Genomic DNA, 22,747 nt, shown 5'->3' on the forward strand with positions numbered 1-22,747 from the left:
GAGAACCCTAACTTAATACATTATACTGATGTGAGGTTTTTTTTGTAAAAAAAAAAGAAGAAGAAGAAGAAGTCAGCTATGGAGGTTATGTAGTGGTTTCTGATTTTGGCACTCTTGATTCAGGGCTGCTGCCCAGAAATTCCAGTGTCCAGCTGGCCAAATTAATAGCCTTCACTAAAGCATTAGAGTTGTCTCGGGAAATTCAATGTTTACACCAACTCTAAATATACCTTTCTAAGCCCCAATGCCCATGTGGCAATATGGAAATAAAGAGGCCTCTTCAGTACAGCTTGGACCCCTGTTGAGTACTCACAGGAGATCCTTAGATTCTTAGCTGCGGGGCTCCTGCTCACACAGGTAGCTGTGATTCACCATCCTGGGCATCAGAGGGGAGATGGCCCAGTAGCTAAGCAAAACAGAACAACTGATTCTGAAGCCAAATGATCTATGATGGGGGATATACACTGCCCCATCCCTGGGGGAACAGTCCTTCCTGTTCCCTAAAAAGCCTAGTCTCCAGAAGAATTGGATTTGACATCTACGAATGGAAACTGCCCTGCTACTACTATCACCAAATCATTTTAATGGAAAAATTTTAAAGCCTCTTACCAGCTATACCATTTGGGACAAGAAAATATTCTTATTTTAGCAAAAATGTTTATGAGACAGGGCCTTAAAGATGTGATTCACCAAGTAGTACAAGGATGTGAAGTTTGGGAAAAAAAAAGAATATTTCAATTGGCGTTACAGCCACCAGGAACCCAGGAACAGGCAATATATATGGAAGAACACTGAAAATTAGATTTCCTTCACATCCCCAGGGTGGGGGGCTAACTCCAAGCTCCTTTTAACTTTGATAGATACTTTTTCTAGGGCAGTAGAGGTTTTCCTTTGTAAGAATGATAAAGCCTCAGGGGTGATTAAGTTATTACTCACTGGAACAATCCCTCAATTTGGTCTATCCATGATCCTTCAGCAGAGGTCACTCAGGGACTGGTTAAGACACTGAGTATTCAATTCTACTTACACTGTGCCTGATGGCCTACGCCCTCAGGAAAAACATAAAAAGCTAATGAACTCTTAAAGAGGCATCTAAAGAAGCTCACCCAGGAGACACAATTTCCCTGGACTAAGTTGTTACTGCTCACCTTAATAAGGCTTAAAGACACCCCTAAACACCAAGGCTTAGTCTCTTTTGAAGCTCTATTTGGCAGGCTCTTTTTCACTGATGACTTGATACTGGACTTTGAGATACATACTGGGCTTTCCCAAGAACAAAAGGGACCCCACCATTTTTAGCTCAGGAGGCTTGGTTTTGGTTAAGACCCCAAATCCTGATCTAGCAATATTAAACATCCTATACCTTGAGAAGAACTTTGAACAGTGCCCCCCTATCTTGGTTTAGCCAGAGGGAGAAAGCAAGAAAGAGGGAGAGAGAGAGAGAATGGGTGTGCCAGGGCCTTCAGCTGCTGTGAATGAACTCCAGTTGCATGCACCCCCTTGTGGCACATGTGCAACATTGCATGCATGCCTCACTGTGCATCTGGCTAGGTGGGACCTGGAGATTTGAACATGAGTTCTTAGGTTTCTTAAGCAAGCGCCTTAACTGCTAAGCCATCTGTCCAGCCCTACACCCTATCTTTTACTAGGGTTAATACACCTGATGAGTCCTTCATGACCTCTACCATGATGCCAAGCCCAAAAAAGTGATTTCTTCCAGTCAGGCTCACAAGAGTGGACTAGGACTTGGCAGCCTACCTCAGGAGAAACATTCCATGTCATCTGCTTTGATCCAGAGACAGAAAAGCCTTAGCTTACCAAATAGAGAGGATCCATTTTAGACTTCCCCAAAAGAGACCCATTCTCAGGACTCCTCCATTATGCTTCAAAAACTCCAATTTTGGGCTATAGGGATGGCTTAGAGCTTAAGGCTCTTGCCTTCAAAGCCAAAGGACCCAGGTTCAATTCCCCAGTCCCCATGTTAGCCAGATGCACAAGGGGACACACGTGTCTGGAATTCGTTTGCAGTGGCTGGAGGCCCTGGCGTGCCCATTCTCTCTCTCTTTCTCTCTCTCCCCCTTTCTCTGTTATATAAATAAATAAATAAATAAATAAATAAATAAATAAATAAATAGAAATATCAGAAAATCTCCAGTCTTTAGGGTGGCTCCTCTGACCCCTCTCCCTACAGAGACCTAACCAAGAACCTCTGGAGGCAGGCCTATCTGAGAGCCCATGGTAGAACATTCTGGTCTGTTGGTCAGCTTTTGGGCACTGGAGTGTCTCTTTGTATCTTTGGCAATTAAAATTGTATCTGAAACATATATAGAGTAATGTTAGCACCATGTACCTCCCAGGCATCTTATCTTATACAGGGACTCTTTCTCTAAGGCATGTGTGTCTTTTGTGGAGACCTATTTAAATTGTATTCATATTATTCTTTTTCTTCTGGCAACTGTACTAGATATCCCATATCCTTTCTTGTTTTATGAACACTTCTTTTCCCTGCTACATAACAGTAGGTGGCTTCCTACAGGGACCTTCCTGAAGATGACCAATCTATCCTTTACCTTTCCCAAACACAGTAAACATTTGCTGGCATATAACTTCAGCAGCCCTGGGACGTGGTTCTCCTGAGAGACTGTGTAATGCAAAAGGGCATGGAGATGTCAACATGTACTCCAGGAAAAAAAAAAAAACACCTACAGAAAACTCATTAGATGCTGGGAGCTGTCTCAGTGCCACACCTTGGGAGAACATTCTGCTGGCACTCCTCCACATAGCACAATGCCCATTTAATCTCCGTTGTCCTCATTCTTGAGCAAATGCCCTTGCTGTCTCTTAGGAGCCTGTGCTGTCAGCTTGCCAGCACTGTTTAACAGCCAAGCATCTCATGCTGTGGTTCCTCATTCCTTGGTCACCAGGTACTCTCAGTTCTCAGTAGGTGATGGATCCTGAGGTGTGAGTAGAAGTTTAACTGAAAATGAGGTAGAAAAAGATGATCTGGGCATGTGCAAAGCATGGAACCTTAGAGCATGTGCTAAACCACAGGCTGTCCCCAGGGCAGTGCTCAGGAACCCACAGCAATAATAGCTAAATCAGAATCAGAGTTGACCATAGCAAGGCATAAAGGGGCTTGCACACTGGTGACGGGCACTGAAAATTCTGCATCTTCTGGGGAAAACACTTGTGGTCTACCATAGCTTTCAAACATAAGTGCACACATGACACAGCCACCCCTCTCATGGGTGCAGACAATCCCCCCCCCCCAGGCAGAGAGGCAGAGGAGCAGATGTCTGCGGGAGAGGGCTCACAGCAGCAGGCCTAGCCCCACCCACCGAAAGACTCTCCCATGAGGCCCTCAGGAAGGACGACCGAGCAAGGCTCCTTCCCTCCCAGCAAGGGGAAAGTTTGGAGCCACAGATTGCAGCGCGCTGCTGGGGCCTGCGGCACGCTCCAGGACCTCTGACGTCACGTCGCAGGAGCTAGGCCCGACGGCAAAGTCGTGCGGGGCGCGCGTGCGCGAGACCCCATGGGAAGCCCGCAGCAGCAGACCCTCAGGTGTCAGTCTCAGGAACGCGTCCACCTCCTTTAAGACGCGGTCTCACGGGAGCTCGACAAGCAGGGTTGGAGCGGTCAAGGGGGCACAAGAGAGCTCACACAGCCACGTGTGTGCCTCTGCGCTGCGGGAAATGGGGAGCAATGCATAGAGGTGATTGCTCACTCTCGTGACTCTGTCTGATGGCACCGACCTCCACGCTTCATGGGGAATAACTAATGTGACAAGGAAGTAAGTGGTTTTCAAGAACACCATCTGATTTTGAAAAAAAAAAGTTTCAAAATGCTGAAGAGGGGCTGGAGAGATGGCTTGGCGGTTAAGCACTTGCCTGTGAAGCCTAAGGACCTCGGTTCAAGGCTTGATTCCCCAGGACCCACGTTAGCCAGATGCACAAGGGGGCGCACACATCTGGAGTTCGTTTGCAGTGGCTGGAAGCCCTAGTGCGCCCAATGTCTCTCTCTCTCTCTCTGCCTCCTTCTGTCTCTCTGTCACTCTCAAATGAATAAATAAAAATTTAAAAAAATAAAAAATGCTGAAGAGTTCTAGTGAATTAACTAGCACATCACGGTATATTTACGTTTCAAATCATAGTAATCCTACTTGCCACTAGTGACAGGTGGTCCGGATGCCCCTCGAGTTTCGGCTCTGCCTTTGTCTCCAGGCAGGCGCTTTGTGTCCAGCGTGTTCTGCTCTGGAGGACACTGGAAAGCGACCCAGAGTCCTGCACTCTGCTTGCACCACTGTGCCTTTCCTCTGTCCCTGGCAGGTGACAAGGAGTCCTTCTCAGGATCTGGATCCCGAGTCTGTCTCTAGAACTGAACCCGTCTCACCTTGCATTGACGTCCCCTAAACCCACTAGGAAGAAGGTCCCCTGCTCCCAGGGCCTAATACAGGGAGGTCGGGCCAGCAACATGTCTTCGCCTCCTGCATGCCTGCCTCATTAATTCCTGGGGCTGGGCAGCCAGTATCTGACAGATAGAGATCAGCACTGTGCCTCCCTGGTGTTTAGTACTTCCTGCTTTGCATGGAGGTCCTGCCTGGAGGAGGGAGACCTGGTGAGGACTAGTTTCTATGACAACCAGGACAAACCATTCTTTCCTAGGCAGAGGCTATTCACGGGCTATTGGACTGCAGAGGTTGAGTCACTAGAAACACTGCAGCGAGGAGGTGTCTGCAGTGAACGTGACGGTGTGCCTGTGTGTGCGCGCCTTGGGCTCTTCCGCGGGACAGGAAGGGCTGTCACACCCCTGCAGTCTGGGGGGGGGGGCAGCAGCTCCGGATGGAAGGAAGCCGGGCACGGTCCTCCATCACCGAGCCAGGCTCAGTGTCCTGAGGTGACAGCTGCTGCTGCGCGCTCTTGTCCTGCGAGGCTGCGAGGGAACACTGCTCCGTGCTTCTTTCTCAATGGAGCCCTCCCCTTTGCTTGCTCTGCACTGTCCCGTGCGGCCTGGGCAATGTTACTTGATTCATTTGACACTCCTCCCCCCTCCCCCTCCCCCTCCTGTATCGGTCCCGGTGTGGACTGAGGGGGAGGCGACACGGCACGGGGGCGGGGATCGGCCTGGCCAGTGCTCCCAGATGAGCGTCCCCCAGGATGAGACTGTGCTGCCCCCGGGGAGCTGGCGGAGGAAAGGCTGCCACAGCTGCGTTAGGGAAGCTGAGGTAAAACCACTGTGACCTGACCAGCTGCCCCAAGGGTCCGAGTTTGGTCAGCCCTGTGTGAGTTGTGTCCAGGTGTTAGTCTTCACTGTGCTCCCCGGGCCTGGTTGTCCACCTGGGGACCAGCAGCTGGGGGTGCCTTCAGGATCCGCTCTGCAGGTGGAGCTGCTGCTAGGTAACGGGGCTCCTCTTGGTCTCCCCCTATGCTTGGCCCCATGGTTCTGAGGCTGGGTCGCTGCCAGGCCCGTCAGGGGACGATGCTCGTAAACACTTTTTGATCCCTCTGAGTCTGTGTCTCTTCCATTGTGCGTCCTTTCTTCCCTCCACCAGACTGTCCAGCTCCCCACTCTTCTGTCTCTCTAGAGGTGGAGAAGACCACTTTGTTCCCATTGAGAGAAAATACGAACACACCCTGCATGCCAGGCCTGTGTGCAGGTCTTCATAGAAGAACTCTGGGTGATGGGCAAAAGCATACGTCGAGAAAAACGTGTGAACCTTCCATTGAGCACACTGCCTGAGCATTCTGTTTCTGCACTCGGAACTCACCTTGCAGGAAACTCCTGCCTGCTCGCATGAGGGCTGCTGGGGAGAGAGACGGCCAGAAGGGGGCAGACTTCATATTGAAGAGAGGGGGCTGAGCAACACGTGCTGGACGTCATGAAGGGCAGGAAAGGGTCCAGATGGCTGCCATCCCTTTTGAATGCAAAGAGAAAAGTCTTCTGCGTGGATACCTCCCTGGAGGATGAGGACCAGTTGTACACCATGGCCAAGCATTATCAGGAAACCTGCAAGCAAGCAGACGGGACCTGCTCTCTATGACGGGGAGACACCATGCAGTTCACTGTGCATGTTCTTCTCCCCGAAGCCATCACTTGCTCCATCGCTGCCCTGCATGGGCTGAACTACAAGGCGGCAGAAGAGAAGTATTTGCGTGGCCCGCCTGTGCGTTGCAGAGAGAAAGAACTGTTTGACAGGAGCAGCTTAAAGACAGTTAGGAAGAGATCAGCAGCCAGGAGTCTATGAGCCAGAGCTCCTCCTCTGTCCCCTCCTTATAAGGGACCCCTTCATTTCTGTCATCAACTGGTGAGCTGACAGAAAGACACCTCTTGGAAGTAACATGGGGAAGTGTGCTGGTTTGGAGCTGTTGTCACATTGAGGGTTCATTTCAAGTTTCATTCTTACTACTCTAAAGAAAGGTTCGTGTTCATGCTTGATGGTGCGTAATTCTAGATGCAGGTCTTAGCAGTGGGGTAAGTGCCAGGCCTGGTCTGTCCCTCTGGCCTGTGCCTGATAAGACAAGTCCTTCCGGGCTCTTCTCTGGAACATCCCCAAGGTCATGTCCGTTCTTAGAGCACACAGCCTCCGTGCTGTCTACACAGAAGTCCACACACCCCAACAACACCCCAGTTTGTCTATGACACCTCGTCTGTCTCAGTTCATCACAGGATCCCACTGCAGTTGTAGCCAGCACTGTTGTTGTTGGTGCCTGGGTTCTGCTGTTTCCTCTACCCCCTCATTCACTCTCATTCTTTGGGTCGCTCTGAGAACAAGTGAGGTGTGGTTGAACCCTCTGCTCTGGGGACACACTTGAGGTGCCAAAGCATCGAAATCATTTGACCCCAGTGTCATTGCTGTTTCCATGTTTCCACGTGGTGTGAGACCCCACACTCTTACAGAGAAAGATCTACCAGCCGCGTGGACTGACCACCTGACGGTGACAACAGCGTCCCAGCTCTCCCCACTCTGGTGAGTTCAGAGAGACTGGGGCTGTGGAAGTAAGAAGAGCTTGTCTACCTTGCATGGCACTGACACCACGCGTGTTTATTGAGGAGGCCCGCCCTGCCATCCTCCCTCAGTCTCCTGTTCTCCTCGTGTCGCAGCCATTGAAAGGCATGGGACAACCCTAATGCCCATAAATACCCTGAGGTACCTGACACAGGATCTGGGCCCTGCTGGAGCGCTGCTCTTAAGAATGGATCACGTCAGCTGACAGGGAAGGGCAAGTAAACACAGGAATGGCCTTGGCAAGTACTCAGCTCCTGGGAGAAGATGTAGGGGAATGGGCACGGTACCACATAGCATTTGTTAGGAGAGAACAGTGGACTACCTCTAGATTCTGTTCTCCTAACGCCAGGGGAGTAACTATTGACATTGGCAGTGTGCTGGTTTACTGGTCAAGTGACATGTTTTCAGAAGTCCCCTGTGACAATCCTCACATTGGAAATAAAGTCACAACACATTGTCAATCCCTGAGCAAGTGGTGGGCATTCTTACAATCTTGGAAATCTAAGTTAGCAACTAAAAGCTGTAATAAGACTCACTTGTCTTGTGTGCCTAGTAAAGCATTAAGCAGGCATAAGGAAGCACAATTTGCATTAAAAGGTAAAATAATCATGCTATAGTGTGGTGCTGCACTAGGATCCACATTGCTAATAGAAATCACCTGACTAAGAGCAACTTTCAGGAGAAAAGGGTTTATTTTGGCTTATAGACTCAAGGGGAAGCTCCCTGATTGCAGGGGAAAATGATGGCATGAGCAGAGAGTGGACATCACCTCCTGGCCAACACCAGATGGGCAACAGCAACAAGAGAGTATGCCAAACATTGGCAAGGGGACACTGGCTAAATTATCCATTAGCCCACCCCCAGAAATACACTGCCTCCAGGAGGCTTTAATTCCAAATTCCCACCAGCTGGGGATCTAGCATTCAGAACACCTAAGTTTATGGGGGACACCTGAGTCAAACCACCACATTACATCTCTGAATCTCATAAACTGATAATAATCCATGATGTAAATTGCAATGCATTTAGTCCAACTTTTAAAGTCCCTATTGTTTTATCAACTTCAGTGAAGTTCAAACAGCCTCATAGTTCAAGGTATTTTAACTGAGCCATAATACCAAAAACTCCCCCCCAAACCCATAATGGCATAGAATAAACACTCAGATGGCAAAAGATGGCACTGGGCATAGCAAAGAAATATTCAACCAATACAAGATTTAAAACCACCAGGGCAAACATCAAACTCTGTAGCTCCAAGTCCAATAGCTCTAGTCAGTGACAATTCTCCAAGTGTGATAATTCTAACCACCAACAGCTCTCCTTTGCATGGTTTTTGTGGTCACAACATCCCACTGGGTCTCCACTGCAACCCATGGTCCATTCCCATAGTTCCATTGGGTCTCCATGCTGGCAGTCCTTAGCAGACTTGCTTGACAGTGCCCAAGACCATTCCAAAACACAAGACCATGTTGCAAATTCAATGACCCTAATTTTCTTGCATTTCTTATATGCGATAATACAAGGTGGGTTGCCAACTTTTTAATCCAGGGAGGAATAAAGCAGGCTTTGAAGAACAAGACACTCCTTGAGCACTCAGGCTCCTTCAAAAGAGTATGCAATTTTCCTTTTGCCCCAATGCAGGTCAGTTGGCCCAATATCAAAGGTTATAATCTCTCATATAATTACAGCTGAATGGGCAGAAGTTTCAGCCAAAGATTTTATTTCTGTGACATATCCCTCTGCTTACACCAGTCCATTTCTAAGCAATGCAACTCTTCACAAGTTCTCAGGACACGGGCTTAACAGCAAGCCTCTCACACAAACAGCTTCTAGCCCAGTTCATGGAAAGCTCTTTCTCACCCTCACAAGCCAAACCTCATGGTCCATAGTTCTTATTGTATTCAGGTCTCCGACCAGAATAGTTCATCAAACTGTACTTACAGCACTGCAAGGCATCTTTTTGGGCAAGGTTCCAATTCCTTCCACATTCCTCTTTAAAATCAGCTCCAAAAGGCCAAAGCAACACATTCAGGTGTCTAGCAGCAACAATCCCACTCCTCTGGTATCAACTTTACTGTTGTAGTCAGGCTCATGTTTGGTAGCAGAAATCATGTGACCAAGAGAAACTTGTGGAAAGGGTTTATTTTGGCTTACAGACTCAAGAGGAAGCTCCATGATGAGAAGTGGAAAAGATGGCATGAACAGAGGTGGACATCACCTCCTGGCCAACATCAGGTGGCCAAGAGTAACAGGAGAATGTGCCACACTGGAAGGCAGCAAGTGGATCTGGAAGCCAAATGAAAAGAAGGTTTTAAAGTAGTTAATTATCACTGTACATAAGGTATGTGCCCTCCTCCACAGCTAAACAGACATGCTGGAGGTAATCTAAATGCCCAGGTGTACCTAGTGGATGATAGATTGTTCACTTGTCAGTTATATCCTTAGACCTGTACTACACCTAGTATTATGTACATGCATGCTCATGGCTCCCTAGTAAATCAGGGAGGTTAAGACAACTAATGATCACTAGTTAATAGGTAAGACCAGGATTGTGGCAGGAGAGTAAAGACCGAGGCCCCAAGATCCCAAGAAAACGGCTTTACTAGCCAGTTAAGACTCAAGCGGAGTAACCTCCCATAGAACCTGAGCCCAGATTGCATGGTTTTCACACTTTATATTGTAAGAGCAGGATATGGTAATGTTGCTCATGGTTGGCAATCCATGGTTGGTGACTTCTGTCTCTAGGCAGGGCAGGGTTCCCAGCGCAGGTAGGTGAGGGGGTCTGGAGCACGCAGACCAGCCTGCTGCACATGGTCCCTGCTTCCCTTTCCTCTAGTAACCTGTCATCTCCTCCCACTGGGCCTCAAGGCTGTTCCCATGCACACACATGGAGCTGCCCATAGACACCATGGATTCAAAGGAACAGATGTATGAGGAAGGGATCCTCTCGTGCTAGGCACAAGAGAGCCCACAGCACAGGAGAATCCTGAACCATGTTAGGTCCTAAAGGCAGTGAGTCCCATGTTTGTAATCTGGTGTTAGGACCCAAAGATAAGAAGGTGTGGCTGGAGTATTTCTTCTGTAATGGTTTTGCAATATACAACTTGAAATTGTGTCGTGGTGGAGACTGCCTGGAGGCAGGGAAATCAGGAGGTTCTGGGGAGATTTAGGGGTTCCTGGATCAGCACAGACAACAACACGTGAAGGCTGGCCACATGAAGATGCCCTGGGACCTGGAGGGGAATAATATTTTAGGGGTGCTTCAGAGGAAGGATGTCCACACAAGGCCCAGTAGTGGAGCAGAGGAGCAGGGCACAGTGGTAGCCAAGGGGGAAGATTGGGCATCTCTAGTGCAGTGTGGAAGAGAGGAGAAGAACACTTAACAAATGTATTACTGGGCTGTGTTTGGGACAACGTGGGCTGCAGTACAGGTGGGCAGCACTGTGGGCACAGGTGGGTGGAACTTGAGCAGCGCAATCAGAGATAGGATTGAGTGCCATGTCCTTAGGATAGAGGCACAAAGGGTAAAGGCCAGAGACCTCAGGGACCTAATCTGAACCTGCGGTTGCACTGCAGGGGCTCCCCAGAAGCAGGGAAGCCACTTGAAGGCCTGGGCACTTCCCTTGCAGCCAAGCAGCCTTAACTGAGTCTCACAGGGCAAAGCTGAATCGCCCAGGCAGGCCTGCCTTCCTCTGTCCATAACTTCCAGAGGCTCCAGGAGGACCCCTCTTATGAAAGCACGGTTTCACTCTTACCCCACCCCTGCTTCTTGTGCAGGCCATGCCCCAACACTACCAAACCAGACTCCTGTTTGCATCCCCATCTGAGGCCAATAGGCCCAAGCCTCACCCTCAACTCCTGCCTCACCGTCTGTTGCAGTCCGGTTCGCATTGCTGGTAGAAATCACCCAACCAAGAGTAGCTTCTGGGAAAAAGAGATTTATTTTGGCTTACAGGCTCGAGGGGGAAGCTCCACAATGGCAGGGGAAAATGATGGCATGAGCAGAGGGTGGACATCACCCCCTGGCCAACATAAGGTGGACAATAGCAACAGGAGAAAAACTGGCATGGGGAAACTGGCTTTAATACCCATAAGCCCGCCCCCAACAATACACTCCCTCCAGGAGGCATTAATTCCCAAATATCCATCAGCTGGGAACCTAGCATTCAGAACACCTAAGTTTATGGGGGACACCTGAATCAAACCACCACATTCTGCCCCTGGCCCCCATAAACTAATAGCCATACATGATGTAAAATACAATGCATTCAGTCTGACTTTAAAAGTCCCCATAGTTTTTATCAATTCCAATGATGTTCATACATCCCCATAGTTCAAGATCTTTTAACTGAGCCATAATACCAAAAAATAACCACAAAAAAACCCATAATGGCACAGAATAAATAGTCACACTGCAAAAGATGGCATTGGACATAGCAAGGAAACTTTCAACCAATACAAGATTTAAACAACTGGGACAAACAAACTCTGTAGCTTCAAGTCCAGCAACTCTAGCCAGTGACAAATCTCCAAGTCTGATAATTCTAACCAGCAACAAGTCTCTGGCATTCCAATTCCGCCCCTCCAGCTAGGCTACTCACAGTCCTGGGAAACTTCATCAGGGCCGGCAGCTCCTTGGCAGCCATCTCATGGTCCCGGCATCTCCACTGGGTCTCCACTGCAAGCCACGGTCCATCCTCATGGCCCCATGGGGTCTCTATGCAGGCAACCAGCAAACCCACTTCACACTGCCCATGGCCATTTCCAAAACACAAGACCGTGTTGCAAACTCAATGACCCTCTCACCAGCATTTCTTATACTCCACGATAACAGGTAGGGTGCCAATTTGTTAATCCAGGGGGGATTAAAGCAGACTTTGAAGAACAGGACACTCCTTGAGCACTCAGGCCCCTTCAAAAAAGTTGACATTTTTCTTGTTGCCCCAGCGCAGGTCAGCTGGCCCAGTCTCAAAGGTTGTCATCTCTCAGTTGCAGCTGAACGGGCAACAGTTCACCCAAAGATTTTTCTTTCTGTGCCATATCCCTCTGCACACACCAGTTCATTTCTACGCAAAGCAACCCTGCACAACTTCTCAGGACATGGGCATAAGAGCAAGCTTCTCACACAAACTGCTAGCCCAGTCCAGACACAGCTCTTTCTCACCCTCATAAGCCAAAAATCACAGTCCGTAGTTCTTGCTGCCTTCAGGTCTTTCAGCTCTGACCAGGATAGACCATCAAGCTGTACTTACAGCACTGCAAGGCATCTCTTAGGCCAAGGTTTCAACTCCTTCCACATTCCTCTTGAAAATCAGCTCCAAAAGGCCGAAGCCACACAGTCAGGTGTCTAGCAGCAATCCCACTCCTCGGTACCACTTCACTGTTGCAGTCTGGTTCGCATTGCTGTTAGAAATCACCCAACCAAGAGTAGCTTCTGGGAAAAAGAGATTTATTTTGGCTTACAGGCTCGAGGGAAAGCTCCACAATGGCAGGGGAAAATGATGGCATGAGCAGAGGGTGGACATCACCCCCTGGCCAACATAAGGTGGACAATAGCAACAGGAGAGCATGCCAAAAACTGGCATGGGGACACTGGCTATAACACCCATAAGTCTGCCTCCAACAATACACTCCCTCCAGGAGGCATTAATTCCCAAATATCCATCAGCTGGGAACCTAGCATTCAGAACACCTAAGTTTATGGGGGACACCTGAATCAAACCACCACACCGTCCCTCCCCAACACTACAACAGTAGTAGCCTCCCCCAGCTCCTTACTCCTGTGGCTCTGCTCACCTCACCTCACTTCACCTCACCTCACCTCATCTCACCTTAAGAAACCCCCATCTATTGGCCAGGAAGGTCCCTGATGTCCCCAAAATATTGTAGGCCATTGCCGAGGCCCTTGGTTTCCCACCAGGAATCAATGATAAGACCCTATTGCTGAAGACTCCATATTCTTGGGCTGCAAGGCCACTGAGAAATCCTGCTGGAACTGACCTGATAACCTCCTCTACGTAGACCAGCTGACAGAAAGCCGGAAGAAGCCATGCTACATGCAGTTCAATGGGAGAAAGAGATACCACCAGTGAAGATACTCAACAGTGGACACTGCAAGCCCTATAATTGGCCAGCCAGGTCAAATGAGCCAACAGGTGCAGTAGTGGCACGTCTATCATGGTGGAAACCAACTGCCCTCCAATTGGACTGGAGGCCCGCTCCATGGTAGGGAATACATCCCTGATACTGAAAACATAAAACAGGGGTAGTCATGAGCCCCAGGGGTATAACATTTGCTGATGTCTGCATAAATGTATATACTATGCTTACCAAACTGCCCAGTAAGCACTTTTCTTAATATTCATACCCTCATATTAATGCTACTCTCACTTTGGTAGAGAATCTTCTCTTTTCAGATGGCAGTGACCTTGGAACGACTCAGAAGGCCTCATGGTGCTGGAAAGAAGTGACTGGGGTACTGAGTAACATCTCGATCACACCTTCCAAGGCTCAGGGTCTAATGCAGAAGAGGTGGTGGAAAGAATGTAAGAGCCAAAGGAAGGGTGGGACTCCTTACAACGTGCTCCCTCCAGATATAAAATGTCCTGAACATCCATGACCTCACTGTGCCTGACACTACCTACACAAGACCATCATAAGAGGAGGAAAAGATCATGACATCAAAATAAAAGAGAGACTGATTGAGATGGGGAGGGGATATGATGGAGAATGGAATTTCAAAGGGGAAAGTGAGGGGAGGGAGGGTATTACCATGGGATATTTTTTATAGTCATGGAAAAAGTTAATAAAATTTGTGAAAAAAAAGAAACCCCCATCCACTCCCATCAAGCTGCTCTCACTTTCCTGCCCCCATGATAAGAACTCACAGTCCCTTCCAACAGCTCAAAGGATGCTGCAATGCCAGAATTGCTACTAACTCCCAGCTCAGTGCTCACAGCTTAGCTTGGCTCCTTCCACATTCTCACCCTCAGTCCTTAACCTGAAGACTCACAGTTGTTTTCTAAACAACTTCCTTGTCTGACCACGACATGCCTCAACCCTCACAGCCATGCCCCTCTCCATACCATGCCCCCTTATCCCACTTCCCTGTTTTCTCACTCACCTTTCTCCTCCCTGCCACCCCACCACAGCACTCTTGGATGGCCTCATCCTGACCCTTCCTCACCCAGCCCTGGGTCCTTTGCCTTCTCCTTCCCTTCCTGTCCACCTGCTACAGTCCTCTGTCCATATCCTGATAAGCAGAGAGAGCCTTGGGCCATGGTGTCTCCAATAGCACTTCCTTATGGCCACTGTGCAGTAGAACATGACTTTGTAGTTGCATAGCCTGGAAGTGGTTGTGGGCCTGAGTGGCTGACTACGTGTAGGCCTCATGCATGCTTGGGACTTTGTTCTTACTTCTTGGTGGATGCACACACATGTAGGAGCACTGGTGAGTGCCCCTTGTAAAGGAACATCAGTATTGGAGTGAACATGTCACAGTTAGTGTCTGGGGCACCTATCACCAAGCTGATATCTATGGAGACCCTGGTAGCACTGGGATCATCTGGACCGCATGCTGGCCACATGGTCTCTAATTGACCCTGGGTGTCCCCTGAGATGTGCGTGAAGGCCCTTCCTCTGTAGGCGTGGCTCTGGCTCAGATGCAGCCTGGTGGAGGACTGTGCTCCCTGGTAGCCAGAAGGTAGAATCCGCCCAGTGCAACAAACCCCGAGTGGTCTCACAACCACATCACTGTGGGAAAGTGGGAGGGAGAAACCAAACTTCTGTCCTCCAAGCAGACTCACACCTCAGTGGTAATCCTGTGACCCTGCTGGCCATTAGCTATACGATCAACCTTGGCCCTTGTCCATATCCCACAATACCCCCTTGTGATTCACAATGTGGGGGGTCAAGAGTGGCACCCCAGGCATGACTACCACAACTTTTGGGCCCTTATGTTATTTTAATGAAGAATTGAAAAATCTGACTCAAGGAGGGTAAGTCATAAATTTAGGGAAAGTATGAATTATGAGGTTTATTGTGTATTGAATGAAGATCTGCAGAGGAAGTTAGCTAAAAATCTCCAGCATGATTATGTCCCAGTGCACAGGACCCCCCGCCCCCGCATCCCTTAGGAGCGCTCTCTTGCCTTTCCTGTACATATCATCACTTTCCACTTCATCCGAACCAAGCACGCCTGCATCGTGCTGTGCTGGGATTCATTCCGGTTGGAGTTAGGCAGCTCCTTTGCCACAGCTCTTCCCACTTTGTACTTGGGGCTCTCTTAGTTTAGCATTGCAAGTGCTACAGACAATTGACAGGGTTAGACACTCTAAGAGAAATAAGTGAGCACAACTTCTGGCATGGAGGGCGTCTGGTAGGAAAACACAATTTTGTAAGGTGATTCTCCACCTCAAGAGCAGACAGATGAGCACAATTAGGCTGAAGAAAAGCATAGCTCAAGGTTATGAGTGACTGAGGGCACCCAACAAGCCAATATCTGCCAGTGTGCTCCAAGCTTCAAAATGTTACCATCTTGATAATGCCTTGCTCAAGGCAGCTGTTTTGCAGTGTGATGCTCTCTTCAGGGCATGCCATGACCTTTGTTCTTTGAATGTCAGCCACTGTGAGGAACCACAGGGAGACCTTCAAAGGAGATTGGCTCTGTGAGCTTTCCAACATGGAGGAAGGAAGCACTCAGGAGGACACGCCTGCCCTTTAGGGTTGATCTACACTTAAGAGTTACTAGCCAAGAGGATTCCATGAGGCCATGGCCCTGCCCAGCACTTGTGGACAGTGACCAGCTTTTAGGAGAGAAATTATAGCAGTCATAGGCAATTAACAGTTTCTAGGGAAGCAGGACTCACGAGGCCAAACCTTCCTGAAGGACTGATAGACAGTTTCCAGTTTCTATCTAAGACAGGGTCATGAGCTTTCCCCCTCCCAGTGGATCTTTAGACAGTTAACAGTTGCTGATGATAAAGACGAGGAGGGAGGTAGGATACTTTTGTGAGTAGTTATACACACAGGATCCAAAGGACATAAATGTCACATGTCCTAGGGAGACTAGAAGGCCACTCCAGTCAAACCCTACACCTGACTCATCAAGACGGGGATCACGGGAGGCCCTGTTTCATTTCTTGGCTCTTTAACCTTCAAAGCACGTTTTCTGGGTTCCCTCAACCCACATCCTCCCACAGGCTTATTTTGACAAAGTCCGCTCTTTCAGTGATCTGCCAAGCAATGAAGGTCCTCTACATGCTTTTAACTTAACCAGTAAAGTGTGTCCCATCTTGACACCTAATCGACATGTCCAAGATTGACTGAACACCTGACCCAAGTCACCATGCAGACGACCTGCTCCAGACCTCTCGCTAGGCAGAGGGTTTCTGTCTTGCTTTCTTGCCAAAACAAATATCACTTCACTTGCCCTTCTGCTGAGATTGTACTTGTCAGGTTTTTTTGCAAGTTGCAAGATAACAAACTCAGAGCCACTGGCATGAGAGGCTCCATCTCTCTCTAATCTAATCTCTCTAATCTCTAGGAGTGAGGGGCTCACATGGCTTGCACCCCAAGAAAGTATACCATGTTATTAACTCTTCCTGGTTGAAGAGAGATATTTTCTTCACAGTTGTATCTGAATAAAAGTTGCACATGCTCATGTAGATGGTTCCTCACCCACACTCCTGTCTACAACTCCAATTAAATGCATTCATTCCCTGAGCTGGAATTGCGTGGAACCTTTCTTTGTTCTCTCTTTGAGTTGTATCAAGGGTGAATAAACATAAGTTTCATCCCTGGAAGATACCTAGGAAGGTGGATCCAGTGACAGTGAGGCTGATAGGTAGGTCTGTGTTTTGCTTCTGTGTTTATGCCAGACATTTGAGAGACCACAGTGTCCCCTGATGAGCAGCCACCAGAGCTGTACCATCAGCATCCACATTGCTCACAGGTATTACAAACATGGTAGTCCACAGGACAACCTGGGGATTACCCCATGTAGATTTGGATACACCACGTGAAGGGGAAAAATTTGGCCTAATGGTGATAGCTGCTAAGTTGGCTTGGTCACATATGGTGAAGACAACATAGAGAGGAACCTCTAGCATGCTGTTCCTCTGGTTAGCTGCTGGCTCCAGTCACCTGTGAGCTAATGGTTTTTCAAAGTATTTTAATTAGATGGGCCACCAGAAGCCCTGTGTAGGAATGCCAAGCTTGTACTCCAAAGCATGCGGTAGTTCGCTTGTCCATCCTGGGCCTCCTTTCCTGAAGATGGTCTGAGACCTTCTGTCAGTGCTGTGTCTGCACAGGGCACGGGCCTGTGTGTGTGCTTGGGTGTGTGCAAATGGAAGGGCCTAAGAGAGGCACCATGGACCCTGAGCCCATAGATGATCGTCCTCTTGAGCCTGGCTCCCTACCTGGCTTTCCATGCCTGCTCCCTCCACAATGACTGTAGGAACAATCACCAGCCTGTCACCTTGTGAATGACCTTGTGAATGTTTATGCATGCTGTTGGCCGTAGCTGCCTGGTTGCACCTGCAGCTGCTGCACATCCAAAGTGTCACTATGACCATTAGCAGCACTGTTGGGATCTGACCATTGCTTTTCTGGCTTCACAGAGGACATGGATCAGCCTTTGTGCATGAAGACATATACTCCAAAACCAAGATTCACCTAGTAGGGATTGGCATGTCCCCAGTGCTCTCTGAGAAGAGCTAATATGTGAAAAATCCATTCAGGTGTTATATTGTTTCTCAGCAGTTCACAAATAAACATCTCTTGTTACACAAGGTGTGTTGGTTTATGCAAGAGCAAACCCTCTGGATTATTCTTTCAGTGTGGAGATGAGACTGCATTTCTCAAAAACTTGAGCTTCTTGGGCTTGAGAGATAGTTTAGCAGTTAAGGTGTTTGCTGCCAAGCCAAAGGACCCAGGTTCGATTCCCTAGAACACACATAAGCCAGATGCAAAAGGGGCACATGCATCTGGAGTTGGTTCGCAGTGGCTACAGGTCCTGGCATGCCCATGCTCTCTCTGTCTGTCCGTCTTCTCTTTGTCTGTGTGTCTCTCTCTCCTTGCAAATAAATAAATTAAAATATTTTTAAAAAATTATTTTAAAAACCCTGAGCTGTGAAAACTATGTGGAACTACAAAGTCAAGATGTACTGAGCAGCCTAACTCAGAAGTGACTGACTGCTGTACGTCTTTGAATTTACTGACTTGTCTTAGTTGCTTTGACCTCTAGAGAATAAGGAAGAGATACTAGGAGATGCCCCATCTCTGCTGTTGCCTTTGGAACTGCATCTGTCTAGATGGTTCATACAAATGTGTTGGTGGTAGCTGCTTAGGGCAGGGGGTTCCCTTAAGTGCATTCCTCTGATTTTGTTCAGGTCTAACTTCTGTCAATGTAGGCCCAGACAGGGGACATTGTGTCAAGTATGGGAGCAGGCACTGACTTCTTTTGTACTATGTAGCCATTAATGTCCTGGAGTATTCAGGATGAAGAGGCAGCTAGATGCGGAAACCAATGAGCAGTCTGTCCTTCCTTCAATAGTGCTGTTGCCACCATAGGAAAAAAAAATGTCCCTCTGTCAATGCAGGGTGAATGTCACATGTTACCTGTGCTTGCTGGGACAAACCACCTGATCCACAGCAGATGATGGGAGGAAAGGATTTCCTTTTCATGGTGGATGTGGAAAGGTGGGCATGAGCGGAGGCGGAACGCCGCCTCTGCCACAGCAGGTGAAAAGTGCTGCAGGAGCGTGAGCCGCTAACCCTGGCCAGCCTGGTGCTAATAAACTCAAGGTAGGCCTCCAGCAACACGCTTCTCCCAACGTGTCTCCACCTCCCACCTTTCCACCCTCTGGGGCGCAAACATTGCTAACATATGCCTTTCCTGCGGGCGGGCTGGCAGGTGGCTGACTCCAAGCACCGCATGTCCTATCGGGAGCATCCGCACTGTGCTGCTCACAGAGACTGTCCTTTGAGAAGAATTAGGTGGAGGCCTGCCTTTTCGGTGGTCCTCTGAGAACTGCTGAGTGTTGGGCTAGAGAGTCTCAGCGGATAACCAGAAAGGACCTGGCATCTTGAGTGGCGGTGGGGACTCAGGGGAAGTGACTCTCAGCAGAGCTGACTACCCAGCAGAGCTGACTACCGTGAGGTGACTCCCACGAGTCACGACCCCAGCTCTTCTGTCCACTGGCCAGCAGTCACGTGTCAGGGAGAAAGGCTTCCTGGGCTTGCCCTCGACACTCACCAGCAGAGAGCGCTTTGCAAAGGGTCTCCCCTGTCGTGTATTCAATGGAGGGACAAGGGTAACATCAGGGTGTGGAAATCAAAGACCCACAAATAGAGCAAAAGGACAGAAGGCTCAGACACTTGTATAGATTATTTATTTAATACCATGGGTTTGTGTGTTGATTATGGGAATGGAACCAGGTTGTAATTAGTAAACAACGACTTTTCCCAGTTTTCCGTGGCCGGGAGCTCAGGAACGAGAGCTGCCCTTGAATAGCATACACATCACACACTTACTGTGATGGGCGCCCTCCTGCTCTTCCTCATCAGAGGACTCACTTGGGGAGCCCTCCTCTCTCTCTCCATCAGACAGCTCACTTAAGGACATGGCAGACACGGCAGCCTTCAGCGTGGAACAGCACTTGTTGTAGAAAGACTTCACCGAACCCCAGGCCGGGCACTGTGAGCATGTGATGCTCACCTGCCCAGACCCCTCAGCATTGTCGCTAGCTGTAGACACCGTGGTGCCATCCTCAGAGGAGCATTCTGCACAGGGGACACTGTGCTCCTGAGGGGGGCACACTGGTAGGAGGCATCCAGCGACAGCAGGTGGAATGAAGGTGTCCTGGCCTCTGGGAGCCCAGTCGTCGGGGGCCTGCTTCGGGGAGATGGCGTTCTCCTCCTTCTTCTGCAGGCGTGGAGAGCGTCGGAGGCAGATGAGCTTCCTCCTCTTGCAGCACGGCTCTTCCTGAGCAGGGCTGCGTCGGCCTCTTCTCCTCAAGATGTTGTCCAGCAGCCTCGGCTTGTCCCTCTGAAAGTTGGCATTGTGGCAGATCTAAAAGAGAAAGGAACATTTTAGCCCTTCTGAGGTAAAGCATGACCTCACTAGAAACAAACTGCTCATAGGTGAAGGTGGCAGTTCCTATGCGGCTCATGACTGGCCTCCCTGAGTCCTCCTTGCCTGCACCTATCTGAAATGGATGTGCTCATTTTAATACCAAAGGCTCTACTTTTGAACTCTATGCAGTTACCATTCCATTAATAGTTTCAGTTATCCTTGAAATGAAAAGCTTACAGCTTCTTGCTTATGGCATTGGGAGTGGGACTCTAAACAAAGAAGACTTTCTCTCATCACAGGACACTGGACACAAAGACACTCTCTACTTTACCATCATTTTCTTCTCTCCAGAGTGCCCCGCTGAGTTCTTTGTGCGCATCTTCCTGAATCCATGCAGATATAGTTGATAGATGAAACTATTTAAGCTGTCCTTTTCAAAAATTTTATCTGCACCCCTGCAGTGAAGGATCTCTGTTTCAAAGAGGGCTACCTCAATCTTCACGGAGTCTCCTCCCTCACTCCAGCCCACAGACTTGAAGGCCTCACTCTCTGCTATTGCCCAGAGTTTCCTGGGAAAGGACAGCCCCAGGAGGCTGCAGGTGCCTTCCTTGCTAGCTGCACGTTGGTCTCCTTCTTCAGTTTGGAGCTTCTCTCCAAGGCTTGGATCTCCACTCCTGCCTTGGTCACTCTGTGCTTCCAAACCACCTTTTGCATCCCCGTTTGGAGCACATGAAGCCTGAGACAGGGCCCCTCTAGCTGGCTCTTCACCAAGCCCTGGTTCCCCGATGGCTTCATAGTTCTCTTTGACGCTCTGAGTGTCCATAGTCCTTCACTAAATTAGCGCTCCTTGTAGTTAGGACCACTAATCATGTCCCACCTCACCCAAAGTGCCTCTGTTCTAGAACCTCTGTAGGGCAGCAACCATCTGCTGATGTCACCAAGAGCATTGATGTGTAATGTCACCATGGTGCCTCTTAGTCAGTTACAGGAGAGACAAGTGCCCACATTTGGAGGTGTGCTTAATAGTACCTCAGCTGCAATGGTTTTCCTCAGTCATGTGGATCAAAGTGTAGTGTACATTTTCAGAATTCTTGCCTGTCTTCTGACAGGTAAATTTTGACATAGTTCAATCCTCCAAGTATTGAGAAACAGATCCTATTTCCTGTCACACACCTGAAGAAGGATGGGAACTGGAAAAGAAGTTTTCATCCTCTCTGCTTTAGTCAGGGGTCGGCACCTACTTGGTTAAAATATGCATGTAAGACAGCGTGGGGCCCTGGAGGGTGGCTCAGATGTTAAACACGTTTGCTTGCAGAGCCTCCAATCCCTGGCTCAGTCCATTCCATTATAGCAGCAAGAGGCCTCGGTGCACCTGCTTGTGTGTGTGTGTATGTGTGTGTGTGTGTGTGTGTGTGTGTGTGTGTGTGTTCATGCTTGAGTACATGCATGTGCACACATAAATAAATAAATATATATGAATATATAAATATATAAATAAATAAATATACATATATATGTCAGTTTTCGGAAAGATTATTTGTGTCAGATATGCTATGAGGCCCCAGTACCTCCATAGCACAGAGGCCTTCCTTTTATCATCACAGACAATCACCCCAATCCCAGCTCTGTCATTCACTGTGCTCTTCCAACTGCTCCTGCAATTATTTGGTTCTGCAGTGATGGTTACAAAGGGTTTTGGAATTCAGGAGTTTCTGAACCCCAACTTTTGGGCACTTGTCATTTTTGACAAAGAACTGAATAATCAGAATTAAAAAAAAAAAAACTTAGAGGTCAGTTACAGATGCCCATATGCAGGCAGAACTGCAAAGCTCATGCATGATGATGTGAGAGGGACTTTTCAGGAGAACTGAAAAGTTTCCAGAACTTAAAGGAACACACACACACACACAGAAAGTGAAGGAAAAGGATGCATGCCTTCTGACAACACATGAGAAAGAATAAACAATTTAGAAGTTAGTTAGTGTCTCCCATCTTAGAGGACATTCCCCACATCCCATCGTAGCCAGGCTGGGATAGAGAGAGTATATAAGAGCAGAGACTTGGAGGTTCAGCCACCAGGAGAGATGGACAGCCAAGGAGAAGGTATTGCCCACGTGGCAGGCCCCTCTTATAGCTTATTGGGCTGGGCTTTACCATCGGGCTCAGGTGAGTCTGGGAGGAAGCTGACTGGATTGGACTCAAAGGGGCTGACCCGGATGCTAGGCCTCCTCGGTCCTGTGCTAGATTGGGGAAGTAGCAGGGGTGCCGTCACTGAGCAAGGAGACTGGATCACATGCTGCTGCATTCCAGTTCTGCTGTAGCTGGTGGGGTGACATCTCCTTGTTACCTCTCTTTGGGCACTCCCACAGCTGAACACTTAAATAAAGCATGACTTTGCTTCTATTTCTCCCTCAAAGGGACTGAATAAGGAGTCATTTTATTGACACTTGGTCATGTTGTTTCTGAGTAGGGCTGTTCCTGCAATGATGGCACATGTGTGCTTCTCTGTCCTGCTTATTTGTGTGTTGAATGACAAAATCTCTGGCTATCCATGTCATAACATAGTGTGGAGGCTGAACCTGTGTAGGGATGGATCGGTTCATGGTGGTAGTGGACCCCAGCTTCTGTCTTGAATCCTAGCTCTCTCTGAGTGCCTCACCCCAGCGAGG

The 22,747-nt window shown here is 48.7% G+C and overlaps 1 protein-coding gene across 1 annotated transcript; it reads right to left on the reverse strand.

Moving 5' to 3' along the window:
* Positions 1-6,031: 6,031 nt before the first annotated feature.
* Positions 6,032-20,901, reverse strand: LOC123456589 (heat shock transcription factor, X-linked member 3-like). Its single transcript, XM_045139974.1, has 3 exons — positions 20,569-20,901; positions 19,538-20,075; positions 6,032-6,120 (listed from the first exon to the last, which is right to left on the reverse strand). The coding sequence occupies exons 1-3, from the start codon at positions 20,899-20,901 to the stop codon at positions 6,032-6,034; spliced, it is 960 nt and encodes a 319-aa protein (XP_044995909.1).
* Between the last annotated feature and the right edge of the window lie 1,846 nt (positions 20,902-22,747).

Source organism: Jaculus jaculus, chromosome X, assembly GCF_020740685.1.
Source record: "Jaculus jaculus isolate mJacJac1 chromosome X, mJacJac1.mat.Y.cur, whole genome shotgun sequence".
Lineage (NCBI taxonomy): Eukaryota > Metazoa > Chordata > Mammalia > Rodentia > Dipodidae > Jaculus > Jaculus jaculus.